This window comes from Rhinoraja longicauda, chromosome 20, assembly GCF_053455715.1.
Source record: "Rhinoraja longicauda isolate Sanriku21f chromosome 20, sRhiLon1.1, whole genome shotgun sequence".
NCBI classification, from domain to species: Eukaryota; Metazoa; Chordata; class Chondrichthyes; order Rajiformes; family Arhynchobatidae; genus Rhinoraja; species Rhinoraja longicauda.
Genome location: NC_135972.1, coordinates 24,696,201 through 24,719,454, shown reverse-complemented (window position 1 = coordinate 24,719,454; position 23,254 = coordinate 24,696,201). Strand labels below are relative to the sequence as shown.

The 23,254-nt window shown below is 43.7% G+C and overlaps 1 protein-coding gene across 3 annotated transcripts in view; it reads left to right on the top strand.

Annotated features, from left to right (window-relative positions):
• The window catches only part of mon2 (MON2 homolog, regulator of endosome-to-Golgi trafficking), a 103,012-nt gene that overhangs the window by 60,248 nt on the left and 19,510 nt on the right, over positions 1 to 23,254 (top strand). For all 3 annotated transcript variants that reach the window (XM_078417264.1, XM_078417263.1, XM_078417265.1), the window contains exons 14-26: positions 3,839 to 4,017; positions 5,521 to 5,633; positions 5,743 to 5,847; positions 7,405 to 7,485; positions 8,044 to 8,117; positions 8,203 to 8,293; positions 8,891 to 8,992; positions 14,908 to 15,018; positions 16,151 to 16,326; positions 17,514 to 17,676; positions 18,913 to 19,206; positions 19,726 to 19,924; positions 20,686 to 21,308. In XM_078417264.1, the coding sequence (XP_078273390.1) occupies positions 3,839 to 4,017; positions 5,521 to 5,633; positions 5,743 to 5,847; positions 7,405 to 7,485; positions 8,044 to 8,117; positions 8,203 to 8,293; positions 8,891 to 8,992; positions 14,908 to 15,018; positions 16,151 to 16,326; positions 17,514 to 17,676; positions 18,913 to 19,206; positions 19,726 to 19,924; positions 20,686 to 21,308 (2,311 nt within the window). The remainder of the gene's footprint in view (positions 1 to 3,838; positions 4,018 to 5,520; positions 5,634 to 5,742; positions 5,848 to 7,404; positions 7,486 to 8,043; positions 8,118 to 8,202; positions 8,294 to 8,890; positions 8,993 to 14,907; positions 15,019 to 16,150; positions 16,327 to 17,513; positions 17,677 to 18,912; positions 19,207 to 19,725; positions 19,925 to 20,685; positions 21,309 to 23,254) is intronic.

Genomic DNA, 23,254 nt, shown 5'->3' with positions numbered 1-23,254 from the left:
AAATCTTTGACAGTGGGTGTTCTTCACTTGAGTTCAGACATTAAATTAGTTTAGTTTAGAGATACAGCGCAGAAACAGGCCCTTTGCCGGGTCGGTGCCGACCAGCGATCCCTGCATATTAACACTATCTACACCCATTAGGGACAATTTTTACATTTACCAAGCCAATTTACATACATACCTGTATGTCTTTGGAGTGTCGGAGGAAACCAAAGATCTCGGAGAAAACCCACGCAGGTCACGGGGAGAACGTACATACTCCGTACAGACAGCACCTGTAGTCGGGATCAAACCTGGGTCTCCGGCGCTGTATTCGCTGTAAGGCAGCAACTCTACCGCTGCGCCACCGTGCCAGTAATATGTTTTGGTAATACAGTAAAGGCTCAAACGTAGTACTTTTCCATTGAAATTTATTAGCTGTTATCTCTTGTCTGCACGATACATAGGCAATAGGTGTAGGAGTAGGCCATTCAGCCCTTCGAGCCAGCACCGCCATTCAATGTGATCATGGCTGTTCATTCACAATCAGTACCCCGTTCCTGCCTTCTCCCCATACCCCTTGATTCCGCTAGCCCTAAGAGCTCTATCTAACTCTCTTTTGAATACAACCAGTGAATCGGCCTCCACTGCCTTCTGAGGCAGAGAATTCCAGAAATTCACAACTCTCTGTGTGAAAAGGTTTTTCCTCATCTCAGTTCTAAATGGCCTACCCCTTATTCTTAAACTGTGGCCCCTGGTTCTGGACTCCCCCAACATCGGAAACATGTTTCCTGCATCTAGGGTGTCCAATCCCTTAATAATTTTATGTTTCTGTAAGATCCCCTCTCATCCTTCTAAATTCCAGTGAATACAAGCCCAGTCGCTCCATTCTTTCATCATATGACAGTCCCACCATCCCGGGAAATAACCTTGTGAACCTATGCTGCACTCCCTCAATAGCAAGAATGTCCTTCCTCAAATTAGAAGACCAAAACTGCACACAATACTCCAGGTGTGGTCTCACCAGGGTCCTGTAAAACTGCAGAAGGACCTCTTTGCTCCTGTACTCAACTCTCGTTATGAAGGCCAACATGCCATTAGCTTTCATTGCCTGTTGTACCTGTATGCTTACTTTCAGTGACTGATGTACTAGGACACCCAGGTCTCGTAGTACTACCCCTTTTCCTAACCTGACACCATTCAAATAATAATCTGCCTTCCCATTGTTGCCACCAAAGTGGATGACCTCACATGTATCCACATTATACTGCATCTGCCATGCATCTCCCCACTCACCCAACCTGTCCAAGTCACCCTGCATCCTCATAGCATCCTCTTCATAGTTCACACAGCCACCCAGCTTTGTGTCATCTGCAAATTTGCTAATGTTACTTTTAATTCCTTCATCTAAATCATTAATGGATATTGTAAATAGCTGCGGTCCCAGCACTGAGCCTTGCGGCACCCCACTAGTCACTGCCTGCCATTCGGAAAGGGATCCGTTAATCCCTACTCCTTGTTTCCTGTCTGCCAACCAATTTTCTATCCATGTCAATACCCTACCCCCAATACCATGTGCTCTACTTTTGCCCACTAATCTCCTGTATGGGACCTTATGAAAGGCTTTCTGAAAGTCTTGGTACACTACATCCACTGGCTCTGCCTTGTCCATTTTTCTTGTTACATCCTCAAAAAATTCCAGAAGATTTGTCAAGCATGATTTCCCCTTCGTAAATCCATGCTGACTTGGACCGCTGCTATCCCTTACATCTTTGTGCTTCCCTTACATCTTTGATAATCGACTCCACCATCTTCCCCACCACTGATGTCAGGCTAACTGGTCTATAATTCCCAGCTTTCTCTCTCCCTCCTTGAAAAGTGAAATAACGTTAGCTACCCTCCAATCCACAGGAATCTATAGAACATTCTTCTTGCGTTTGAGGCAGCAGAAATTATGTAATGCCCTCCAGGCGCTGTAGCCAGTGCAATGTGCTGTTGTCAAGGGCTGTGAAGTCTACCCCTCCACCAGGGGGACGGAGGACAGTGCAGTCGAAAATAGAACATTGGAAAATGATTGCCAATGTGTCCACGATTTCTAGAGCCACTTCCTTGAGTACGCTGGGATGCAGACCATCAGGCCCTGGGGATTTATCAGCCTTCAGTCCCATCAGTCTACCCAACACCATTTCCTGACTAATGTGAATTTCCTTCAGTTCCTCCATCACCCTAGGTCCTCTGTCCCCTAGTACATCTGGGAGATTATTTCTGTCTTCATTAGTGAGATGATGGTTTAGTATAAACATGCTTGAATCCCAGTATCGTAGCTAGGTGATATAAATTCAATTATTAAATAAATCTAGAATGAAAAGCCAGGACCAATTTTGGTGATCAGGAGTCTGCAAGCTATTCGTAAACATCACCTAGTTTACCATTTCCTTTCATCAATCTGAAGAAGGGTCTCGACCCGAAACGTCACCCATTCCTTCTCTCCAGAGATGCTGCCTGACCTGCCGAGTGCACTACTGTGCTTCCCTTATTCTGTACGACATCATTAAGTGGTGCATATTCTCTGTATCTGAGCAGTTTAAATACAATGTTTAGGGCAAACGCACATCATTCAAAATTACAGGATTATTTAACCACCTGGTTGGAGATCTGAGTGGAATAAGTCAGTAAGACAAGAGAACCTCATTTGCCACTCTATATTCCTTCTGTCCAGTTTGTCTACATCTATCAGCTCACCTATCAAGTAATTGAGTGAAAATATTTTGATTTTGTTGATGGCCTCATCATTTTTTGTACTGCTTATATAATCAGAATCTGAAATTCCAGGATTTATGTTGTCCAAGTAGATTCTGAAGTTAGAAACTGATCAGCATAAGCCTTTTCAGCAGAGATGTGGTGAAATGCTTAGTACTGGCAAAACAAGCCACAGCTTACACCTTATTCCTAAATATTTGCAACAATTTCTCCAGCCTCTGAGGAGTAAAATAAATTATGCAGTCTTTGAAATATTACATATTGTGTTCTTAGGCTGGATTTAATTGGCAATATGTATCAAACCTCCGCAAATGATCTTAGCAAGTGTCCTCTGGGATAAACATGCCAAAGGATAAAAAGCAACAACCTGAGACACTTACTTGGAAAGCAAATAAACCAAGCATAAGCAAAGAGATCATTAAAATGCAAGGGCTCTGACAAAAATTGAAATCTTATACCTGTGAGGTGTGGGTGATATGCTATTGTACACATCTTCCATACTGAGCCATCCACTGAATGCCTGATTCAAAACAAGTGGCTTTATTGTTGTAAATTTTGCTTTCTACCAAAAAAAAGATTAATATTAAAATTGATGTGCGGCATGTTAACTGCCCTAGTTGTGAGTGATTCCCACATTTAGAATGTTCTTAGTTTAGTTTAGATACACAGCGCGGAAACATACCCTTCGGTCCACCGAGTCCACGTCGACCAGTGATCCCCGAACACTAGCACTATCCTGCACACTAGAGACAATTTACAATCTTTACCTACAATTAACCTACAAAGTCAATCAACCTACAAACCTGTATGTCTTTGGAGTGTGGGAGGGAACCGGGGAAAACCCACGTGGTCACAGGGAGAACCTACAAATCCCAAACAGACAGCACCCGTAGTCAGGATAGAACCGGATCTCTGGAGCTGTGAGGCAGCAACTGTACAGCAGCGCCACCGTGTGGCCTCACTGTGTTGTGCTGGTAAAATTGAACTTTGGTGGGTGGTTTGTTCATTGTGTTATGATGTGGGTATTGGTCACTACAGAATAAAGTGTAGTGAATGCACTTGTGCACCACAAGCTAAAAAGGCATACTTGTTTTCACAGTACGGATGAGACTGCCTCAGAAAACATCTTGAAAGCAGAAATGACCATGGCTTCCCTTTGTGGGAAGTTGAGTCTTGTTACGCCAAGAGATGCCTTCATCACAGCCATTTGCAAAGCCTCACTGCCCCCACATTATGCACTGACAGTGCTGAACAGTTCTTCTGGTGGTTTTCATAAAAGTGAGTAGCTTTTACATTTTTCAGATTTTCAAAAATTTGATGGCATTCAAATCACTGGAATATTGTGTTTTTAGTTAGCATTTGTATGGTTAAGCACTTTAGTTTATTCTAGAGATACCACACGGAAATGGGCCCTTCAGCCCACTAAAGATAGATACAAAGTGCTGGAGTAACTCAGCGGGTCAGGCAGCATTTCTGGAGAATAGCAGTCTGAAGTAGGTCCCGACCTGAATATCACCCATCCTTTGTCTGCAGATGCTGCCTGACCAGTTGAGTTATTCCAACACTTTGTGTCTATCTTTGGTTATAAACCTGCATCTGCAGTTCCTTGTTTCTACCTTCAGCCCACAAAGTCCACACCGACACCCACTCGTGTTATCCACATTTCTCATCTGCTCCCTACACATTAGAGGCAATTTTATATTACAGAGGCCAATTGTCCTCCAAACCTGCGCATCTTTGGGATGTGGGTGCAAACCAGAGCACCCGTAGAAAACGCACAGGTTTATGGGGATAAGATGCCAATAGCACCTGAGGTCAGGATCATGCCCGGGTCTCTGGCACTGAGGCATCAGCTCCACGAGCTGTAGCACTGTGCCACTCTCAGTCTGTGCAACCTTTTGCTAAAGCCTGAGTTTTTGTTAAGTATTTTTACTCTACTAAAATGTATCTTCAGATAACTTTATAAGGAACATGCTTGCATTTTAGCTGGCATCAAAGCAATGTAAAAGGATACACAGTGCTGGAGTAACTCCGGGGTCAGGCAGCATTTCTGGAGAAGATATATAGGTGACCTAACCCACAATATCACCTATATCCATGCTCTCCACAGATGTTGCCTGACCCGCTAGGTTACTCCAGCACTTTGTGTCCATTTGTGTAAACGGCATCTGCAGTTCCTTATTTCTATATCAAAGCAATACATTATGGATTTCTTTAGGAATTATCAGTTTTTTGCAATGGATTAAGTCAACCTTGTTGTTTTAACTCAAAGACATTGGTTAACATATGTGGAAGTGGGTGATTTCTGCTAAGCCAGTGGTGGAGGCAGTACAGATATTTTTTATTTGCTTGAGCAGTGAGTAAAAACTAAGAATACCAGTTCTTGAGAACGAAAGCAGATTGCTCAGCTGTTGAGTTTCTTCTATCTGTCACACATAGAGATATACCATGGAAACAGGTCTCTCAGCCCACCAAGCCTGCACCAACCAGCAATCACCCATACACTAGTTCTATCCCACACTAGGGTCAATGTACAGATGCCAATTAACTACAAACCTTTACGTCATTGGGATGTGATGGGGCAATCGGAGGAAACCCACATGGACACAGGGAGAACATACAAACTCCGTACAGACAGTGCCCATAGTCTGGGTGAAACCCAGGTCAAGCAGAAACTCTACTGCTGCGCCACCGTGTTTCACCTGTATGTTACCTGTTTCATATCCTATTCAATGTGAAGTTATATCAGCGCCTCTTTTCTTTGTGTATTTGCCTTTCCAGCGTACTCCATTCAGGGTCAAAGTGTGCAGATGATCAGCCCTTCCAGTGAATCGCACCAGCAAGTGGTTGCCGTGGGTCAGCCACTCACAAGTCAACCTCAAGGAACAGTCATGGTGAATATGTGCTGTCTATATTCATTGCTCCATTTATTCCATTGCAATGTGTCGTTAAGTCGACTTTGTGTATTTTTCGTAAGTTAAGTCTTTTCTTGTTCCTCCCAAGTTGACTGCGAAGAATATTCAGTGTATGCGAACATTGCTGAATTTAGCTCATTGTCATGGATCAGTACTTGGAACTTCATGGCAGCTCGTTCTGGCTACTTTACAGGTACGGTAAACATCCTCCTTGCTTTTTGTTTGTTCCTGGGATGGTGCTCTAAAATGTGCAATGGAATTGTTCCACCTTTGTTTGCTATCATAATACTGCAGTATTTTGTTTAAAGTTCACAGGAATTTCAATAAGGTTGGTAAGCTTGTGGGTGTGAGGCACACATCCCAGTGAAAAACTGATGTCCTTCAGATTGACTACAATAAACTGCCCATTGTTGGTTATGAAATTGTGGCAGATTGACAACCATGTTTGTCTACCGAGCCATAATCACTTTGCTTCAATATGATTTCATCAAGTAAATTCAGTAAATACATGGCTATATTCTATGTAATAGAAAAGAGCTGCAGATGCTGGTTTATACCAAAGATAGACACAAAGTGCTGGATTAACTCAGCGGGTCAGGCAACATCTCTGGAGAAAATGGATAGGTGACGTCTGAAGAAGGGTCCCGACCCAAAACTTCACCGATCCATTTTCTCTGGCGATGCTGCCTGACTCGCTGAGTTTACTCCAACATTTGAGTCTGTCTCTGTTCTGTTCAAGAGCAGTAACGTTGTTTTGTCATTATACATGCATTCAACAACTTATCTCCAAGACTTTGCAGAACTGTAAAATTGTCATCCTTAACCAACAAGCATGCAGTGTTCAACGTTTTGAGATTTTCTGTTCACTCTCCAGGGGAAAGGGAATGTGCATCTTAAGATTGATTTATTTCATACAGTTCGGTTCCATACCAGTTGCAGAAATGATGGGGTTGAATAGGTTTGAGCAGATGATCGTTTCAGGTTTCACTCAAGATGTGGGGTGGCACGGTGGTGCAGCGGTAGAGTTGCTGCCTCACAACGGCAGAGACACGGGTTCAATCCTGACCACGGAGTTTCTGTACAGAGTTTATAAGTTCCCTGTGACTGCATGGGTTTTCTTCGGGTGCTTAATTGTCCTTAATGTGTAGGATGGTGTGGCCTGTTTCTGTGCTGCATCTGCGCTGTATCTCTAAACTAAACTGAACTAAAGTAAATTGCGAACAAGCTAAAAAGGGAAGATTGTAGGATAAAGTTATAGCGAGATAGAGATGTAACTCAACAAAGGGTTGGTTTAAGAGGAAAGAAGGAAATAAGACTTAACATCTACATCCCCTCCTACCACTTCCACCTTAAGATGTGCAGTAGCATCTTGATCATGTTATGAGAAAGATTAGATGGAATACTCTAGTATATATTACCTACATTTCAAACTGCTGCTGATTCATCTGAATTTATTCCCCAAATATTTCAGCACAATTTACGGAATGTATTTGCTTTGGTCAAAATCCTGATCCACTGGTTTGGAGGGATATGGATCGATGTGGGTAAATGAAACTAGCTCAAAAGGGCATGGATGAGTTGGGATGAAGGGGCTGTTTCTGTGCTCTGTGACCTAGTGACAGAATACAAAATGCCCGTCAATGGAGGTGTGATTCCATCGTTTTTGAATATTTAACATGTCTTTGCACTCAGTGTTAAATAATGAACATTTTTAGTCAATGTCAACTAAATTAGGTTTTCTTTTTCCCAGCATCTTGTGTGGATTCTGGGTTTGAAACCTGCAAGTGGGGGTGCTCTGAAACCAGGAAGAGCTGTTGAAGGTCCCAGCACGGTGAGTCAGCTTGTTCCATTTGATTTGAAATTCAGGTCATTTCATCTTCTGTCTCAAAAAGAGTTTGTATGTTGTAGCAGTAGAGCTCTTGTATGGATTTTGGATGCAAACAAAAGCTATTTTCAAATATGTGTGGAAAGGACCTGCAGATGCTGGTTCATACCGAAGATAGACACAAAGTGCTGGAGTGACTCAGAGGGTCAGGCAGCAGCATCTCTGGAGAAAAGGGATGGGTAACATTTTGTGTTGGTCCCGACCCGAAACGTCACCCATCCTTTCTCTCTAGAGATGCTGCCGGTCCCACTGAATTATTCCAGCACTTTGTGTCTATCTTCCATTTTCAATTATTTTGTAAAAAAAAATATTTAGAAAATATATTAATTTTTAAATGAATCGTTGTGTATCACCTGGAATTTAATGGCTTCTAAGGATCATTTGAAAATGTTGATATTCAGAGGCATACTCTGCCGCTAGGTGTTTCACACCATTTGATAAACCTTTTGACTTGTCAAACTGACCGTACCGTGTATTAATTTCTGGTTGTAACACTCTCTTTAGGTTTTGACCACAGCTGTCTTGACTGATTTGCCTGTGATTTCGAATGTTCTTTCAAGACTTTTCGAGAGCTCTCAGTGAGAATTGGCTTTTAATAATCAAAATTTGTTATTTTCTTCCAGCAATCAAGGCTGTTTAATTACATGTTAACTTTTTTTGTAGGTATCTTGATGATGTATCACTCCATCATTTGATAAATGCTTTGTGCTCATTATCAGCAGAAGCTATGGATATGGCATTTTGGAACAACAAGGTAGACATGAAAAATATACGTAGTTTTGTGGCACATTGACACCCCCATGACAATTGCTTTAAAAGGAATCGAGTGATTCCATCATTGAATTTTCATAACGCATTCTGCCATCTCCTGCAGGGAGTGGAAATCAATGTTTATGTTTAGAAAAATTTAGGGACTGAGACTACAAAAAGGAATTGTACATAAGAGCAGTTATGCTTCCAAACTTTTTTCCAAAGTGATAAATAAATTGATTTTGAATTTCAAAGGTCTGTTTATTGTCACAGACCTTTGATCCTTTGAATTTGTACTGAAATATGAGGTGCTGTTGTTTGAGGTTTGGTCCCCATGGACGAGTGGGACTGAGGGGCATGTTTCCGTGCTGTGTGACTCTGCTGCTGGACAACATTTCCCAATTGAACTTCCCTCCGTCAATTCATTCGATCATTTTCAACTTTTTTATTAATGTACCACATCACCTTCCCATTTCAAGTGACAGGAGTCAGGTCAATGCAATTAGTCCTCATAATTCCCCGCTTTGCCTCATGTGTCATTTGCCTCACAGTGAATTTCCTTTTTTTTCTGGAGCTGAGAACTGTTTTATTCTCGATTTAGGAGCCTTCCCTATTTGCCGTGGCTAAGTTGCTAGAAACAGGACTGGTGAACATGCATCGAATTGAGATTCTCTGGAGACCATTAACAGGGCATCTGCTGGAGGTAAATTGTTCAATTTATTCTTGATTCTCTTGTTGCCGTGGTTATGAAAATGTTTTAATGTACCCAATAATTATTTCCCCTTTTTAAAATTTGTTTTAATAATAAAGCCGAAGCATACCAGCAATTTTTCAGGGAATCCCAATTGGATTATTTTAGGAGATGGGAGGAATGTCAAGTTGGGTGTATTGTATGAAATTTCTCAAACATAATCCACTTTGTTGACAATAATGTAATAATTAACCCATTTTAAAATCTATATCCTCGTGGACTATGTTGTGGAGTGGATTTGAGTGGAATCATTTCTAATGTACTCTGCCAACTAAAAGAATTGAATATTTCTCATCGAGGAGACATGGTTCTTCATGTTCATAAGTCCTAGGAGCAGAATTAGGCCATTTGGCCCATCAGGTCTACTCTGCCATTCAACCATGGCTGATATTTCTTTCACTCTCAACCTCGATCTCCTGCCTTCTCCCCATAACCCCTGACACCCGTACTAATCAATCTCTGCCTTAAAAATATCTGTTGGCTATACCTCCACAGCCGCCTTTGGCTGATCATCCTGGAATTCAGCTCGAACGAGCAAGGGAGATGCAGAAGCAAATTCATTCCCATTCGATACTTTAATATGATCTCCTGAGGTACTATTTGAGGTTTGACCTTTCGAATTATGAGAGGGAGCATTCGACTGCACGCAATCTCTGCATCAGAGATGGGAATTCCTGCTGCTATCATTGAAAAAGGAAGATATTCGTTAATGGATCCATTTTCATTTTGAGCATAACATTTAATTTGATAAGGATGAATGTTCAAGAGCTAAATGTTACCTTGGATTTGATCCATTTCCCCCTGATTCCTGAACTTCCCTGCTCCAGAACTTTGTGGCCAATCCTGTCACCTGAGATGGCCCTTGAGCTGATCAGAGTGCATGGACCACATGGGCCAGAACTCATCGCAAGGACAGATGCCAGAGCCTACTCAAAGCTGCTTTCCTAACAATTCTTAAGAGTTTGACATTCAGAAACAATGTACTATTAAAATGACATTTTTTTCATAATTTAAAAAAATTGTCAATGAAAATCATTTTTAATTGAGTCTAGAGATACAGCGTAGAAGCGGGCCCTTCGGCCCACCGAGTCTGTGCCGACCCACCGAGTCTGTGCCGACCCACCGAGTCTGCGCGGCCCACCGAGTCTGCGCGGCCCACCGAGTCTGCGCGGCCCACCGAGTCTGCGCGGCCCACCGAGTCTGCGCGGCCCACCGAGTCTGCGCGGCCCACCGAGTCTGCGCGGCCCACCGAGTCTGCGCGGCCCAACGAGTCTGCGCGGCCCACCGAGTCTGCGCGGCCCACCGAGTCTGCGCGACCCACCGAGTCTGCGCGGCCCACCGAGTCTGCGCGGCCCACCGAGTCTGTGCCGACCAACGATCACTCCTACACTAGTTCTATCCTACGCACTAGGAACAATTTCCAGAAGCCAGTTAACCTACAAACCTGCACATCTTTGGAATGCAGGAGGAAACCGGAGAAAACCCACACGGTCACAGGGAGAATGTGCAAACTCTGTACATAGTCAGGATCGAACCCGGGTCTCTGGCGCTGTATAGGCAGCAATTCTGCCACTGCACCACTGTGTTTTAATGAAACTAAATGATCATTCAAAACATGTAGTTAAAAGCATTAAAGCAAACACACTTTTAAAGAACGTGACTAACCATTTCATACCTTCCTTGCAACTGCACAAATTTTGTTCAGATGAATTTTGCGCATCCCGTGTGGGAACTAATGTGCACACAGAGCCTGACTACATGTTACCCCAACAAACTGCTGCCCAGCCCCTGGACTCCGTGCAGTCTAGTTGTGAATACAGACGTGCACACAGAGCCTGACTACATGTTACCCCAACAAACTGCTGCCCAGCCCCTGGACTCCGTGCAGTCTAGTTGTGAATACAGACGGGAATTTGCTGGTGGAGCTTGTCCAGATGTACCAGAAATTAAACTACTGTGCAAGTGTCACAAAATCGCTACCACTTGCGTGGGTAAAAGCCAAAAGTGTTGCTCACACTGCTAGCGAAACCCAGTAAAACCTGGCTCACAACTAGAATATAAAAGCAGGGATGTAATGCTGAGGCTTTGAGGCACTGGTCAGACCTTATTTGGAGTATCGTGAGCAGTTTTGGGCCCCATATTTGAGGAAGGATGTGTTGACGTTGGAGAGGGTCCTGAGGAGGTTTACAAAAATGATCCTGGGGATGATTGGGTTAACATATGATGAGCATTTAATGTCACTGGGCCTGTATCCACTGGTGTTTAGAAGGATGAGGGGGGACCTCATTGAAACTCACCGAATAGTGAAAAGCCTGGATAGAGTGGATGTGGAGAGGAAGTTTCCACTAGTCTCGGACCAAAGGGGGCAACCTCAGAATAAAACGACGTACCTTTGAAAACGAGATGAGGAGGGATCTCTTTAGTCAGTGGGTGAATCTGTGGAATTCAACACCACAGATAGCTGTGGAGGCCAAGTTATTGGGTATTTTTCAGGTGGTGGTTGACAGATTCTTGATTAGTAAAGGTGTCATGGGTTATGGAGAGAAGGCAGGAGAATGGGGTTGAGAGGGAAAGATAGGTCGGACATGATTGAATGGTCAAGTCAAGTCAATTTTAATTGTATAACACATTTAAAAACAACCCTCATTGACCAAAGTGCTGTACATCAGTGCAGGTACTAAAAAAGAACATACAATGGCACACAAACATAACAACACTTACATAAACAGTTCACAGCACCCCCTGTGAGTATTGATGGGCCGAATGGCCTAATATGGCCAGAATTAGACCATATCACTTATGAACTTGTTGATGGTTATAAGCCTTGGAGAAGTTGTTCCTGAATCCTGTACACGCTCTCAAACATTAGGTAGAAGATACTAAAGCTTTCAAGAGAGAGCTAGATAGAGCTCTTAAAGATAACGGAGTCAGGGGGTATGGGGAGAAGGCAGGAACGGGGTACTGATTGAGAATGATCAGCCATGATCACATTTAGATCTAGAGATACAGCACGGAAACAGCCTTTCGGCCCACCGAGTCCGCGCCGCCCAGCGATCCCCGCACATTAACACTATCCTACACACACTAGGGACATTTTTTTAACATTTACCCAGTCAATTAACCTACTTACCTGTACGTCTTTGGAGTATGGGAGGAAACCGAAGATCTTGGTGAAAACCCACGCAGGTCACGGGGAGAATGTACAAACTCCGTACAGACGGCTTCCGTAGTCAGGATCGAACCTGAGTCTCCGGCGCTGCATTCACTGTAAGGCAGCAACTCTACCGCTGCGCCACCGTGCCGCCCTATTGAATGGTGGTGCTGGCTTGAAGGGCCGAATGGCCTACTCCTGCACCTATTGTCTATACAGAAGCTAGAACGGGCACACTAGACTCAGGAACAGCTTTTTCCCCCTCTGTGATGATAGATGTAACGTCTAAAGGCACTGTACAAAGTATGGAAGAACTCTTTTGTGGAAAACTTACTATCCAGTTCAGAGAAAATGCTAAAGTTAAGGAAGTGGTACGGACAATTTTTTTAATTGGGACATTCATTACAAAATGATCCACATAACTGTGCACTTCTCATCAGTGCCAGGTGAAACACTTTGAATTGATGGTTTTGAATTGTTGATCTTGCCGTATTCTTTGTGACCTGTGTCAGCTTCATACTTTCCCTCTCTGTTTTCCTTCCTATTGCTTCCTCTTGTTGTCTTTTATAGAAGGTAAGTCCTTCCCTGTTATTTACCTGCCCTTGAGATAGTTTGGCCTATGCCATATACTTATTGTTATGACCTCCATTTGTTCCTATTTGGCCCACTAACAAATGCTTTCAATTCAGTCTTTTAAATGTCTGCCACATTCAAGTGGTTGAAATTTGTGCTGTTGGACAATTAATTCTCATTGTTGAATTCTGCTATTAAATTTGCAAAGGATTGGGAGAACCCTTTGGAATACAGCAAGATTGTGTTGTGGGGAAGATTCAATTTTTGAATTTGTTTGAAAGTGAATCTTTCTCCAGTACTTACATGTATCTACAGTGAAAATATCCCTGCAGAGTTGTACAAGTCTAAAGAGGAACAAAATATATTGTGAAAGTTGCCATCATGCTTTTGTTGAAGTCGGTGAAAAACTTGCATTTAAACACTTTTTTTCGTCAGTAAGCCATCACAATTTTACAACTGCATGTTATTTTTGAAGTGAATTTGATTTTGGTGGTTTTGTGGAAATTGTCATAGCCAGTGGCTTCCCAAGATATCCTGGCAATCTCTTATAATGTAATAATGGTTCAGCAGTAAACATTGGCCGTGGGTATTCAAGATAGCGTTGGAACGTGGCGACTCTTTGCATGCTAGTCCCAGAACAGGATCTGCTCCTATCCATTACAATCATTCCATTCTTTTAAAGTTTTATTTCTCTGGACGGCTTGATTGTATTTATGTACAGTCTTTTTTTAACCAGAAAGTACGTAAACAAAAGCTTTTCACTGTACCTCGGTTCATGTTTATAAGTCAAAGGAGCAGAATTTGGCCATTCGGCCCATTGAGTCTACTTTGACATTCAATCATGACTGGATCTACTTTTCCCTCTCAACCCTGCCTTCTCATAACCCCTAACCCAATACTAATTAAGAGTCTTGTCAATCTCTGCCTTAAAAATACCCAATAACCTGGCCTCCACAGACGTCTGTGGCAATGAATTCCACCATTTCAACACCCTCTGACTAAAGAAATTCCTCCTCATCTCATCCTCATCTTTCTAAAGACATGTGACAATAATAAACTAAACTAAACTAAACACCTTGGAAAAATCGTGCTGTGTAATCCTTCATGTCCATCAGAAAGAGGCAGTTGGGTTTAGCTTCTCTTCAGTCCACTGGTTTATTTATTGTCACGTTTTCAGAGTTGCATTGAGAAGCTTGTTCTGTGTGCTATCTAGTCAGGTCATACTATGCATGAGTACGTACAATGGATCCTCTTCTGGAACAGTGTACAGAGAGTGACCACATTATGGTGCCATCTTGCAACTTCCAAGTCTCTGAAAAGTCCAATCTTGGCCAAGGAGAGCTGCAGTTTCTTATTTTCTCACTTTAAGGCCCTGAACCCTGACAGTTCTGGGTCGATGAAGTATGGGCATGATCCCTTTAACAATACTAAGCGGTTTTCACTTATGCCAGTCAAGATTGTATCCTCGAATAGAGTGCACACCCACAGTGTATTACTTCAGGTGTACAAGTGCTACCACATAGCTAAATTGGCTCTGAATATGATAGAAATAAATATGTTCAAGTTGCTTTAATAAGAAAAGTTTATGATACTAAGTATCTTGCTGGTTTACGGAATTTTTTGGTCACGTATGGAGGGGACAAAATTTGAACCACTAAAATGTAAAACATCCAACCAAAAAGTCTGATGTTGGAAATTTCTTCCTGGGTTTTCTCGTTATAACGATAATTCCCCTGTTCTCTGCCAGATATCATCAATATATAGCTTCTCAAAAGATTACCACATATCAGCGCTTCTTTCAAGCTTCACTGGATAGTATTTTGTGATAGAGATTGGCTGCAATGTTTGTTCACCTAGTACAAGGATTGGGAATTCTTGCCATAGTTGCCACATCAACTCAATACCAAATGTGTACAGATCTGTGAACCTAGTGTGGCTGAGCTCTTCAGAATTGCATTGTCCACTAGGAAAATATAGGCCGAAGGCCCCAACCGTGCTTACCAGTGATGTTCCCCTTGCATGATTCATTGAATAAACTTAAGTTGAATAAAGCATCAGGTATCTGAACTTTACATCCATACTTCTTTGTTAAATATTTGTTGCTTTACATCTGAACTTCTTTGTTAAATATTTGGGTCCACAGGTCTGCCAGCACCCGAACGCCCGGATGCGAGAGTGGGGAGCAGAAGCTGTCACTGCTCTGATGAAAGCTGGACTGTCTTTTAAACACAATCCACCACTATCAGAGAATCAGGTTGGTTCCGTGCGGGTAGAGAAACGAGAGATATTTTTAAAACCCATTCATTCATGCGTGTATCTTCCCCAAGCATTATGGGAATCTGGCATGTGTTTATAGTGCCTCATTTTTCATGTTGTAGGAGCAGAATTAGGCCATTTGGCCCATTAAGTTTGCTGCGCCATACAATCATGGTTGATCTATCTTTCCCTCTCAACCCCATTCTCCTGCCTTCTCCCCATAACCCCTGACACCCTTACTAATCGTCAATCTCCGCCTTAAAAATATCAATTGATGGCCTCCACAGCCCTCTGTGGCAATGAATTCCACAGATTTACCACCCTTATGTCTAAAGAAATTCCTACTCATCCTCTTTCTAAATGTACGCCCTTTTATTGTGAAGCTATGGCATCTGGTCCTCGGATCTCCCACTGGTGGAATCATCCTCTCCACATCCACTCTGTCCATGTTGTGTTCCTGCAAAGGTGAAGAGAATATCAATCAAACTACTACCTCAATCACCCACAGTTATTTTGATTTTCAGAGACATGTTCGTAATTTTACTTTCGATGAAACCAGATTCAGTTTAAATGAATAATAAAAAAGAACTGCAGATGCTGGTTTCTACCAAAGATATACAGAAAATGCTGGAGTATCCCAGTGATCCGGGCATCTCTGGAGAACATGAATTGGTGACGTTTTGGGTGGGTTCTGATAAAGAAAGGTCCCAACCCGAAACGTTACCTATCCATTTTCTCCAGAGATGCTGCCAGACCCGCTGAGTTACTTCAACATTTTGTGTACACCTTCAGTTTAAAGGAGAGTAGTTTAGAGAGAGAATTGCTGAGCCTCAGGAAAGAACCAGAGAATGGTACTAGCTGAATTAATCTCTCAAAGATCAATCATCCTGTGTAAAATATTTTGCGACTGTGCGGGATGTGACTGGGGAGGCTGAGGAGCTGTGCCTGTGTTATCTTCAGGAGATCACAGACTGCACTTGTTTATTTTGGGATTGAAGATTAGCTCCCAAAACTGCAGATGACTTATGTTATTGATGACTAGGCCCATAGATCTCCAGCTTGCTTGAGAACCTAGGTCCTTTGACAAAGTCCAGTTTGTTCAGGTCCAATTTGGTTCTGTTTTCTCCCAGAGGCTGCAGTTGCTGCTGCTGAATCCACTGAAGGAGTTATCCAATATTGCACACTCCGACATCCGGCACAAGCAATTGGAATGCGTGCTCCAAATCCTGCAAAACGAAGGCGATAGCCTGGGACCTGGATGGCCTTTGGTGCTGGGCGTTATCGGGGCAATCCGAAATGACCAAGGGTGAGAATATGTCCTGCATTATTCCTTTGCTTCCATAGGTGAGCTACACAGTGGCGCAGCGGTAGAGTTGCTGCCTCATAGCACCGGAGACCCGGGTTCGACCCTGACTTCAGCTGCTGTCTGCATGGAATTTGTACGTCCCCTGTGACTGTGTGAGTTTTCTCCAATGTGCCCCAGTTCCCTCCCACACTCCAAAGACGTGTAGGGTTGTAGGTTAATTGACTTCTGCAAGGGTGTAGGATAGAACTAGTATATTACTCGATCATTGGTTGCCATGGACTCAGTGGGCCAAAGGGCCTATTTCTACATAGATAGTTGGTAAGTTTTACAGATCTGCTTAAATAAATAGCATGACTGCCATTGTAACAAAAATATATCCATGCTTTATGCATTAGCAATTTGTTTAAGTAAATATTCTTTTTAGGTATCCCATCACACAATTTAAAATTTATTTGGAAAGAACCCGGGGCTTGATCAACTGCTGTTTTATTCTGTGAAGCTGCTTGGAATGTTTTAGTATATGAAAACCACTATGTAAATGCACAAGATACACACAAAATGCTGGAGTAACGCAGCAGGTTTGGCAGCATCTCTGGAGAAAAAGAATAGGTGACATTTTGGAGCCTTTCAGACTGAGTGTAAATATATATTGTTGACAACGTCTGAAGCCTAAGTTTAGTGTTCATGTAGATGAGTGAGAGACCTGGTTTTATAGTCCACCGTGTGTGTACTGCCTCCAGAGAGACATAATTATGGTACCAATTTAATAACAGCAGATTTAGGGGCAGCACAGTGCCAAAGCAGTAGAGTTTTACAGCACCAGAGACCCAGGTTCAATCGTGACTCAGGGTGCTGTCTGTACAGAGTTTGTACGTTCTCCCTGTGAATGCGTGGGTTTTCTTCGGGAGCTCCGGTTTCCTCCCACACTCAAGACGTATAGCATTGTTGGTTAATTGGTTTTGGTATGTGGTAAAATTGTCACTCATATGTAAGATAGTGCTATTGTGCAGGTTGATCGCTGGTCGGCGTGGACCCGGTGGGCCGAAGGGCCTGTTTCCGTGCTGTATCCCTATGCTCTGAAGATGTAATCTCTACTTTTATTCCCAGAAAATTCTGCCCCTCCCCGCCCCCACCAATGAATGAATAAAATTACGTATAGAATTCATAGTTTTCTCTTGTTTTTGCAGGGAATCTCTCATTCGCACAGCCTTTCAGTGTTTACAGTTAGTGGTGACGGACTTTCTGCCCACCATGCCCAGCACCTGCCTTCAGATTGTCGTGGACGTAGCTGCCAGTTTCGGGCTTCAGAATCAGGAGTTGAATATCAGCTTGACATCAATAGGATTGTTGGTGAGAACCATGCTGCTTAATTCCTTGGCTACCATTGAACATTTGTGTGGCTGTACAGGTCCACCATCGATTTTCCAGCAACAGATGGTCCGGCACCTCCTTTAATCCAGACAAAATTACCGGAGCACACTTGAAATCCCCCTCTGAGAAGTCCCCGCGAAAATGTGGCGCCTGGGTTAGTTGAGGCAGCTGATCTTGACCTCATCGGGACTTTCGTGACCCGATCAGCAGGTAGAATTTGCCCCCTGGAACTTCGGCCGTTCGTATAGCCGACTTCCGAGGCCAATTTTGCAGGCCCCTGGATGGCCTAGGTACCTTGGACTCCTCTTAGCGGCCATGACCTCTTGATGGTCATAACGGCAAAAAAGGATAATCCAGAAAGGCTCCAAATCTAAGGGTGCCAGAAAATTGGCGATGGACCTGTATATATATTTTTTAAATGTCGGTCGACTGTATTGAGTAGGATTTACAGCGATCAAAAGTGTGGTATCCAAGTCCACTCAATGCCTACCTTTTGAAATGGATGGGGTACAGTGGAAGTCCACCACCGAGCGGCCACACAGACTTTAAGATGGTTGATGTGGAAGGATCAAGATTTTTGTAGACACAAGGACATGGAACAGTATTTTTTGAAATAGGTGGAAAGGGAAAGGAAAAAATGGGTGCGCATCCAGGTGAGACATAAGGAAGAGAGGAGGAAAAAGGGGGTAGGATCGGGGGTTGTTTTGTGTTTACTCACCACTCAATATCAGACTCCTGAAACAGATACTGCTTTGCGTTCCGATTTGGGAAGATATTTGCAAGAAAAGATTCAAGAATACACACAATTATGGGCGGCACAGTGGGCAGCGGTAGAGTTGCTGCCTTACAGCGCCAGAGACTCGGGTTCCATCCAGATGAATAGATTCTTGATTAGTGTGGATGTCAGAGGTTATGGGGAGAAGGCAGGAGAATGGGGTTGAGAGGGAAAGATAGATCGGCCATGATTGATGGACTTGATGGGCCAAATGGCCTAAATCATGTCCTATAACTTATGAATTTGTTGTTGATGCTAATAAGCTTTAGAGAAGCTATTTCTAAGTCTGGTGCATGCTTTCAAACTTTAGGTAGAAGATACAGAAGCTTGAAAGCACACACGACTGGACTCGGGAAAAGCTTTTTCCCCTCTGTTATCAGGATCTAAGTGTATAATTATTTTATTTCTCTAACAACCTTTGCTGTGTGTTTTCCCTTCAGTGGAACATTTCAGACTACTTTTTCCAGAGAGGTGAGACCATTGAGAAAGATCAGGAGAAGGAAGAAGCACTGCTGCAGAAACAGGCCGAGGAAAAGGGAGTGCCTTTGCATCGGCCTTTCCACCCCGCTCCGCCCTTTGACTGCCTCTGGCTGTGCCTTTACTCCAAGCTGGGCGAGCTGTGCGTGGATCCGCGGCCGGCTGTGAGAAAGAGCGGAGGGCAGACCTTGTTCTCCACCGTGGGTGCACATGGAACATTGCTCCAGCATGCCACATGGCATACGGTGTTGTGGAAGGTACAAGAAAATAAAGTGATTACATGAACTATGAGGCTGAGGGAGCCAGTTGACCACTTTACCCAAGTGTCCTAGTTGGGGATGCGACCCTCACACTTGGCAGGTCTCGGCTCTCAGACTTGCAATTCTCCATTGTTGTTCTTCGCTGCTTTCCCTTTGCTCTGCTCCGTCAATTAATTCCTCCTTGACTCATCCCCTTTTCAACTTTCCTTTTGGGTCCTGCATGTATCCCAAGCTGCCCGAATGCTTCTCCCTGTCTTTTGAGCCCGTGATTGTGCACACTCGGAGCTTGTGCAGATAGTTCCTCCACATCATCGTTATCTCATGGCTCTGACCACCACTGGTGTCCCCTGCCACTTGCTCTGTCCCCCATAACGTGAGAGTTTAGCCGGTTAGAATTAATAGTGTAACACTTTAGTTTGGGCTTATTTATGGATATCGTTTGCACTGCGTTATTGGGATTATTTATGTTATGATCAACATTTGAATTAAGTCATGTTCATTTTGGGCTTACTCTAGGTTTTATTTCCCCTGTTGGATCGGGTAAGAGAATCATCCACTACAGCAGACAAAGAGAAGATCGAATCGGGTGGCGGCAACATCCTCATTCACCACTCCAGAGACACAGCAGAGAAGCAGTGGGCAGAGACGTGGGTTTTAACATTGGCTGGGGTGGCCAGAATCTTTAACACCAGGAGATACTTGCTACAGTCCTTAGGTAATCTCGCTCACCACTTCTAAATCGCTCTTTTAAAATACGATGCTTTTAATGTTGATGGTTATTGAGAGTCTTGGAATCTCTATTATGGATCTATGTTCATGGATACTAGCATTTATTTCAAGAGGATTAGTATATAAAAACAGGGATTTAATGCTGAGGCTTCATAAGGCACTGGTCAGACTGCATTTGGAGTATCAAGAGCAATTTTGGGCCCCATATCTGAGGAAGGATGTGCTGGCGCTGGAGAAGGTGCAGAGGAGGTTTACGAGAACGATCCCAGGAATGATGGGGTTAACTTATGTGCGTTTGTCGGCACTGGCCCTGTACTCACTGGTTAAGAAAGATGAGGGACTTCAGTGAAACTTACCGAATAGTGAAAGGCCTGGATAGAGTGAATGTGGAGAGGATGTTTCCACCAGTAGGAGAGTCTAGGTCCTGAAGCCCACAGCCTCAGAATAAAAGGAAGTACCTTTAGGAAGGAAATAAGGAGAAAATTCTTTACTCAGAGGGTGGTGAATCTGTGGAATTTATTGCCACCGAAGGCTATGGAGGCCAAGTCAATGGATATTTTTAAGGCAGAGACTGATAGATTCTTCATTATTACATCTGTCAGGGCTAATTGGGGGAAGGCAGGAGAATGTGGATTGAGAGGGAAAGATAGATCAGTCATGATCGAATGGCGGAGTAGACTTGTTGGGCCGAATGGCCTAATTCTGCTCCTCTCACTTATGAACTTGTATTAATTTAATGTGCTGCAGGAGAATTTTCCAAAGCTTGGGACGTTTTGTTGGATCACATCCAATCCGCCGCACTGAGCAAGAACAGCGAAGTTTCATTGGCTGCGCTGAAGAGTTGCCAGGAGATTTTGCAGATCGTGACACCTGTAAAAGAATGTGACAAGCCAGAAGGGCTCTCCGGAGTCAACATGCTGCCTTTCGTGGGGCCGCTGATTCCGCCGGGGCCGCCCAGAGTCTTGAGCAGAAGTGATTCGATGGGGGAAAGGCTGGGGCGATACACTGTGGGTGAGCTGAATGTGGCCGGAGATGAGATTGAGGATTCTGCCCTTTGGTGGGCTGCGTGGAACACCTGGTACAAAATAGGCTCGGAGAGCACAAAGCCTCCGGCCACTTGCGACAAGCTGTTCTTCATTCCAAGCCAGCCGTTCCTCACAGCACTCGTGCAGATCTTCCCAGCTCTGTACCAGCACATCAAGTCAGGCTTCAGCATGGAGGACCTCAAGAGACTGGGTGTTATACTGCACGGCGCTGTATCAGTTCCAATCAGCTCTGACGCCTCTCCATTCATTCTTCCCTCATACACTGAGGCGGTGCTGACCAGTCTACAAGAAGCAGTGCTGATCGCCCTGGATGTCCTTCAGAAGGTAAATACACACAATTTACCATCCAGTGCCACCATTTTGCTGGAGTATAATTACATTGTTACTAAATCAGAGTGCTGGACTATTGATTAGGAGGCACAAGTTCAAATCCCACTGCCCCTTCATTAAATAAATGATTACAAGAAAATTACTAAAACAAAATGTTATCAACCTCTGTAATCATGAAAGTTTTGCATTGGTATATCATATCATATCATATCATATATATACAGCCGGAAACAGGCCTTTTCGGCCCTCCAAGTCCGTGCCGCCCAGCGATCCCCGTACATTAACACTATCCTACACCCACTAGGGACAATTTTTACATTTACCCGGCCAATTAACCTACATACCTGTACGTCTTTGGAGTGTGGGAGGAAACCGAAGATCTCGGAGAAAACCCACGCAGGTCAGTAAACCTATCTGGTTTTGTCCTTGCTGATACCATTCCATGCATGTCTAAACCCAATGGTTCAATGGTGCTTTTATTGTAACGTGCAAATGCACCGTGAAATTCTCCACGAAGTGAAGTTGACTCTTAATTGATGTCTAGGTTGGGAAGTGAACAATTTCATAGCAAAGCTTGAGATACAAGGAGCTGCAGATGCTGGTTTAGAAAAAAACGACACAGTACTGGAGTAACACAAGATTAGTGACGTTTTGGGTCGGGACCCTTCTTCAAACTGGAGAAGGGTCCCATAGAAAATAGGTGCAGGAGTTGGCCATTTGGACCTTCGAGCCAGCCATTCAATATGATCGTGGCTGATCATCCAAAATCAGTACCCCGTTCCTGTTTTCTCCCCATATCCCTTGATTCTGTTAGCCCTAAAAGCTATATCTAACTCTCTCGAAAACGCCAGTGAATTGGCCTCCACTGCCATCTGTGGCAGAGAATTCCACAGATTCGCAACTCTGGGTGAAAAAGTTTTTCCTCATCTCAGTCCTAAATGGCCTACCCCTTATTCTTAAACTGTGACCCCCCTCATTCTGGACTCCCCCAACATCGGAAACATTTTTCCTGCATCTAGCCTGTCCAGTCCCTTAAGAATTCTCTTGCTATGAATCCTTTACTCAAATCCTCTCGCTATGCATTTCCCAACCCAAAATGTCACCCATCCATGTTCTTCAGACATGCTACCTGACCCACTGAGTTACTCCAGCACTTTGCATCTTGTAGCAAAGCATTGCAAGAGCATACTATGTGGACAGTACTGTTTTAGGGGGTATCAGCACCTCCTTTTCAGGATCGAAAGGGTGTGGACAATACTTTCTGCTTTAAACTGATTCCCAAAGATTGGTTTCGTTTAGCGATACAGTGTAGAAATAGACCATTTGGCCCAAGAAATCCATGCTGACCATCGATCACGTGCTCTATCGGACACTCCAGGGACAATTTACAGAAGCCAATTAATCTACAAACCTACACATCATTTTTTTTTAAATACAAAGACGTACAGGTATGTAGGTTAATTGGCTGGGCAAATGTAAAAATTGTCCCTAGTGGGTGTAGGATAGTGTTAGTGTGCGGGGATCGCTAGGCGGCGCGGACCCAGTGGGCCAAAGGGCCTGTTTCTGCGCTATATCTCTAAATCTAAAAAAATCTAAAATGCTTTTAATCAAAACAAAACAAAAATACAGAAAAGTAACACGATCAAAAACTGCCTATATTGGCAGTTTACAAACAGTTATCACATTAAAATAACGTCAACATTATCAATAATACATTCGACCTCCCACGGCGGCCAGCGTTCACGGAAGGTCTCCCGAATCCCTGTGGACACCGCGTGTTCCTTCTCCAGGGACACGCGAGCATGAGCGTAGGCCCGGAAGAGGGGCAGGCAGCCGACTGTAGTGTGACCATTGACAGTCACACTCCTGGACCCGCGAATGGCCTTCTTGGCCAGGCCCAGGAACAAACTGACAACTCCCGACCCTCCCCCCTTTGTACT